We start from the raw sequence: 6000 nt of genomic DNA, 5'->3' as shown, positions 1-6000 counted from the left end.
GCGCCCCATAATTGCAAAATCCATATTTCCTTGCTAAAGTGTACCATTTTAACCATATTTTATGTTTATTGTTGTGAAAAGATGGCTATTTCTGATGATTTTTTTTATTCGTCGTAAGACGAGCTTAGTTGCAAAATCCTTATTTTTTCTACAAGAAATAAAAAACATGTTTTTGAGTGTCGCGTTATTGTTCAAAGAATACTATATGTGTATTAACAAAAAAACAAACCAAAAATTTAGCGCCACTCAAGTTGACAGCACTGCACACTACCGCAATTTGATTGGTTGAAAAATCGACCTTAGCGTACCAACTCAACAAACTCCAACAATTAACAGTTCTAACACTAGTTAGACGTATGTTGGGTTGCCGATTCTTTGCAAACATTGTATGTTTGTAGACCGCAACTAATTTCATTCTGAGATTACTGATTTGATTATTGTCTTATTATTTAAACAGATATATTGTATTCTGGTGTTCAGTTTTATTTATTTTTGGGTGGTGACAAGTGACAACTTTGACAGACCGAGCCAACTTCACCCCCAAGATTGTTCAAAATGGTTTTTTGAGTGGATTTTTTCACAGAAAACCGTAATATCGACGGTAATATCTTAAAATTTTGGTCTATTTCGACCTTGGCGTATACAAATCCCTATAATATTACCTATTCAGAAAATAATACTTTGTTATCAAAAACGTCAGCCTAGCGCCTACTCCAAATATATTTTTAATTGTTAATTTTTCAAAGTAACACTTGCTATTTAATTAATTGCACACTAATTTTCTTTTAAAACCGCTTAAATGTATTTAGAATTTAGTTTCGACTTTCAAATTTGACTTTCCCATTTTCGCCTGTGGCGCCACCACGTGAAAAAACCATCAAAGAAATGACAGTTGTTAATGTTCAGTGACAAAAACAATTTTCTTTTAATTTCATAAGTTCTCACGGTTAATTTGACTTTTCCTAGACATGGTTTACTTATTAAGGCGTAAAATTTGATAAGAGTAACGTTTCTGATGGCTTTGGATATTTTAGGACAAGCTTGGTAAGTGAGGTTATGTTGTGTTTAGACCCCATTCCACCCTCAATTCCAGGAGTATTTCCCAAAAAGGCGAAGAAATAATCACCGAAAATAGCACGATAACAGACAAGTCGACGCTCTTGAAGAATGCGCTTAATGTAAGTAATTCGTTTATTTTTACACCTACTTACACCCACGGTTTTTTTAGTCTGATTTGAAGGAAACCGGTACCCCCGTTCTGACTAAAATCCAGAATAAAAATAGTATTTCTCAGGTTTGTAGCCACCAACTCTGACTCGTGTAAAGTAGTGTGCATTTAAGGTTGTGCTCCAAATTCAAAAAATTAGGAACATCGGGGCCCCCAAAGCCAACGAAAACTCCCACGTGGCCCCGCGTATGTTAAAACTAGTCCTGACAGACGGCGACAGCTACATTCAAGCGATTGAAGTTTCCTCCATATCTGCACTTAACCTAGACAAAACCCCTCCAGGCTCCAAAATCTTGATCCATTCGGCAAAAATCAGCTCAGGTTATATTCTCCTAGAATCAAACAACTGCTCCTTGTTAGGGGGCAAAGTTCCAGCTTTGTTCGAAAAGTGGGAGTTAGCCAGGAGTGTTCAGTACCACAACAGACAAACTTGTAAGACACTACAATTCTAACCTTCTTAATAATGATTATTGGCAGCGTCTAGCGATGGCCCCCCAGCTTGGGTAAACTTCGGTTGCAAAATCCAGTCAGAAATCCAGGACAAACCATTCAAGTCATTGGACAATAAATCCGCAGAATGCAAAGAAAACACGAAGTTCGATTTGCAGAGACAAGACGCGATAGCTGAGGCCACTTCCGGCGCGGTCAAGAAAGTGTTCGGGGGCGGCGCGAAACCGGTGCAACCGGCGCCGCCTCCCCGCAGCCGACCCGACTTTTCCGGCAAAGACAAAAAGAGCAAAACCAAACTCGGGGCGAAAGACGTAGACGAGAAGCCCCTGAAACCGTCAGAAAGAGTTTCGCTGTTCGATTTTCTCGAGGATAAGTTGCCCCCGAATGAGGCTAGCAACGGGAATGCGACACCTTTGGAGCCTGTCCGGTTCGTGAACGACAGCAACCAGCGCAGTAAAAATCGCACTTACCCAAAACCGGATCAGTATAACCCAAATAAAATCAAAAATGAGGTGAGACCACAGGCTTCGTTCAATAAAATAAACGAGAGCGTCAATGGGTTGAGCAACAGTTTCGAGAAAATGGCTTTGAATACCCAGTTCGCTAGCAGGAGTTTGAAGCAGCATTTAAATTTAGGACCGCAGAAGAAAAATAGCGTGGAGGATGCTGGGAGTATCATGTGGAAAGTGGGGGATGATTGTGTCGCTAAATATTGGGAAGATGGGAAGGTTGTGAGTTTTTGGAGTCTCAATGGGGAATTTAATGTGTGTTTTTAGTTTTATAATGCCTCTATTACTGCTGTCACTGATAAGACGTGCGTGGTCAAGTTTAAAGGGTATGGCAATATTGAAGAGGTGTTGAAGAGTGACTGTCTTCCAGTAGTTAGTAAAGAAAATAATAAAAAACCGCATTATACAGGTATTTTTTTTTTAAGTTGGTAGGAGTGATGTAAATGTCAAGTTTTAGGACCAACAGAATTTAGAAGAAGTGCGAGGACTTACAGGAGGCAATAGCCAGTCAATTATCAATCACTTACTTACCTGATGATATTTATTGTTGTTTTTTACTAATAAATATTTCTAAATCATTTTGTTAATTTTTTCGAACTAGTAGCTGGACCTTTCACTAAAGTAAATCAAGGTCAAGTGACTCCATTTTCCTGACTGTACACTCGTAATTTTTGTCGTGTGTGTACATTTGATTTTCCAGAAAACCTAACCTCACTTTTAATAAAAAATTTTAATCGGTGATGTTTTATTGATTTAAAGCACGATATTGGTGCTTCAGTCTTGATTACGTAGTCAAATTATGCTGATTTTAGTTCCACATTTGGGTCTACAGTCTTGTTTTGCTAAATTGACTTAAAGTGAGGTTAATTTGCTTTGGACCAACTAAGAAGCAGCTGATTTTAGCAGATTAACGTGAGAATGAGGTCTGGTTATTCAAGAGACATCACTTTTTCAAGAATATATTTATTGGCATTACTTAGCACAGTTGAAAAGAATAAATTAGATACAAAATTTGTTACTGAGAGAAGAAACAAGATGCAGCTATGCTACATTGTATAAAAAGATTAATTTAATTTAATTGGCTTATTTTATGTACTGCGAGAAGAAGATTGAATTTTATTTTCATAACTAGTGGAATCTAAACAAAAAAGATAAAATTAATCCCACACACCTCGACCTTTGAATTTTATCAATCTACGATTATAAAAAACTTCAAATTGACCCCACCCACCCGCCCCGTTTTCTTTTTGACTCCTCATTTTATTGGTGGATAAAAATGGATTTTATATTGATAAATAGTAAAATCTAAACAAAAAAATTGGTCCAAAGTTACTTTGCCAAAATTTTCCTCGCTTCTGAAGTACAGTCCAACAAATTCTTCTTCTCTGAGAAATTGTAAAATTTGATTTTGCGGAATTTTACTTTTTCGTGATAACCTCTATGGAGTAAAAACAATATAGAATGCACTAGTCAAAGTGTAATAGAAAAAAAGAAGTTTTCACCTTCTTAAAAAAGACAGTTGGAAGCCCCGAGAAGATTTAATCTTCTTAAAAAATGACTTTTGCAGGCCCCGAGAAGGTTTCACATTCTAAAAAAAAAAATTCATTTGGGGCCCCCGAGAAGGTTTTACATTTTTAAAAAGGACAGTTGGAACCCCGAGAAGATTTCACATTAAAAATGACTACATGTATTAAGAAAAAAAGGCAAAATGGAGCCCCGCCCACCCACCCTATCTCAATTGTGACGATATTAACTGCAAAATCCTTACTTTTCCTACGAAAAATTAAAAACATGTTTTTGAGAACCGTATTGTTTAAAGAAAACTACGTATATTAAGAAAAAAATAAAGCCAAATTTTAGGCCCCACCCATACTCGCCCCGATGTCAATTCTCAATTGTGATGAATTTTTCATTCGTTGTCAGATCGAGGGGTGGAGCCTAATTGCAAAATTCATATTTCCCTACAAAAATTTAGCATTTCAAACGTGTTTTAAGTTGCTACGAATTAAAAAAATCATCACTATTGAGATGGGGTGGGCGGGCGGGGTTTATATTTTGCCTTTTATTCTTAAGATACATAATATTTTTTGAACAACACGATACTTAAAAACATGTTTTTAATTTCTTGTAAAGAAATAAGAATTTTGCAGTTAAGCTCCGCCCTCTAGGTTCACGGCGAATAAAAAAAATCATCACAATTGAGATCGGGTGGGTGGACGGGGTTTACGTTTTGCATTTTGATTCTTAATGTACATAGCCATCTTTTCACAACATGAAACTTAAAACATGGTAAAATGGAAAATTTGTATAAGGAAATATCGATTTTGCAATTAGGCTCCGCCTTATAATTGCAAAATAAGTATTTCCTTGCAATAATATACTATTTTACATGTTTTAAGTTTCTTGTTGTGAAAAGATGGCTATGTATTAAAAAAAAAAGGCAAAATGTAAGCCCCGCCCACCCACCCTGTCTCAATTCTGATGATTTTTTTATTCGACGTAAGCCGAGGGGTGGAGCTTAATTGTAAAATCTTTATTTTTCAACGAAAAATTACCATGTGAAATATGTTTTTATGTAATCGTGTTATACAAAGAAAACTTAATGTATTAATTAAAAAATAAAACCAAAAGAGAAGCCCCACCCATCCGAAAATAATAAGATTGGAACATTGAAAAAACGAAAATTTGAGAAAATAAAGAAAATGAAAAACTGAAACGAAAAATTGCAAATAGAAAAATTGAAGAAATGAAAATTTAAAAAATGGAAAAACTGAAAAATTAAAAATGAAAAACTCGTGAAATTGCAATTCGAAAAATAGCGTGGAGGATGCCGGAAGCATCATGTGGAAAGTGGGGGATGATTGTGTCGCTAAATATTGGGAAGATGGGAAGGTTGTGAGTTTTTGGAGTCTCAATGGGGGGATAAGACGTGCGTGGTCAAGTTTAAAGGGTATGGCAATATTGAAGAGGTGTTGAAGAGTGACTGTCTTCCAGTAGTTAGTAAAGAAAATAATAAAAAACCGCATTATGTATTTTTTTTTAAGTTGGTAGGAGTGATTTAATGTCAAGTTTTAGGACCAACAGAATTTAGAAGAAGTGCGAGGACTTACAGGAGGCAATAGCCAGTCAATTATCAATCACTTACTTACCTGATGATATTTATTGTTGTTTTTTACTAATAAATATTTCTAAATCATTTTGTTGATTTTTTTCGAACTAGTAGCTGGATCTTTCAGTAAAGTAAATCAAGGTCAAGTGACTCCATTTACCTGACTGTACACTCGTAATTTTTGTTGTGTGTGTACATGTGATTTTCCAGAAAATCTAACCTCACTTTTAATAAAAATTTTTAATCAGTGATGTTTTATTGATTTAAAGCACGATATTGGTGCTTCAGTTTTGATTACGTAGTCAAATTAAGCTGAATTTAGTTTCACATTTGGGTCTACAGTCTTGTTTTGCTAAATTGACTTAAAGTGAGGTTAATTTGCTTTGGACCAACTAAGAAGCAGCTGATTTTAGCAAATTAACGTGAGAATGAGGTCCGGTTATTCAAGAGACATCACTTTTTCAAGAATATATTTATTGACATTACTTAGCGCAGTTGAAAAGAATAAATTAGATACAAAATTTGTTACTGAGAGAAGAAACAAGATGCAGCTATGCTACATTGTATAAAAAGATTAATTTCATTTAATTGGCTTATTTTATGTACTGCGAGAAGAAGATTGAATTTTATTTTCATAACTAGTGGAATCTAAACAAAAAAGATAAAATCAATCCCACACACCTCCACCTTTGAATTTCATCAAT

The 6000-nt window shown here is 35.4% G+C and overlaps 1 protein-coding gene across 1 annotated transcript; it reads left to right on the top strand.

Annotated features, from left to right (window-relative positions):
* The first annotated feature begins 757 nt into the window (after positions 1–757).
* On the top strand, positions 758–2765 carry LOC135140946 (tudor domain-containing protein 3-like). The gene is made up of 7 exons (XM_064071698.1): positions 758–1044; positions 1094–1178; positions 1229–1294; positions 1342–1660; positions 1706–2406; positions 2455–2596; positions 2645–2765. The coding sequence occupies exons 1-7, from the start codon at positions 1016–1018 to the stop codon at positions 2689–2691; spliced, it is 1389 nt and encodes a 462-aa protein (XP_063927768.1). The 5' UTR covers positions 758–1015; the 3' UTR covers positions 2692–2765.
* The last annotated feature ends 3235 nt before the right edge of the window (positions 2766–6000 follow it).

Source organism: Zophobas morio, unplaced genomic scaffold, assembly GCF_036711695.1.
Source record: "Zophobas morio isolate AGI-343-1 ecotype UQ-CSIRO unplaced genomic scaffold, CSIRO_AGI_Zmor_V1 ptg000041l, whole genome shotgun sequence".
Lineage (NCBI taxonomy): Eukaryota > Metazoa > Arthropoda > Insecta > Coleoptera > Tenebrionidae > Zophobas > Zophobas morio.
Note: the sequence above shows the minus strand (reverse complement) of the source record. Positions and strands in the feature narration are given on the sequence as shown.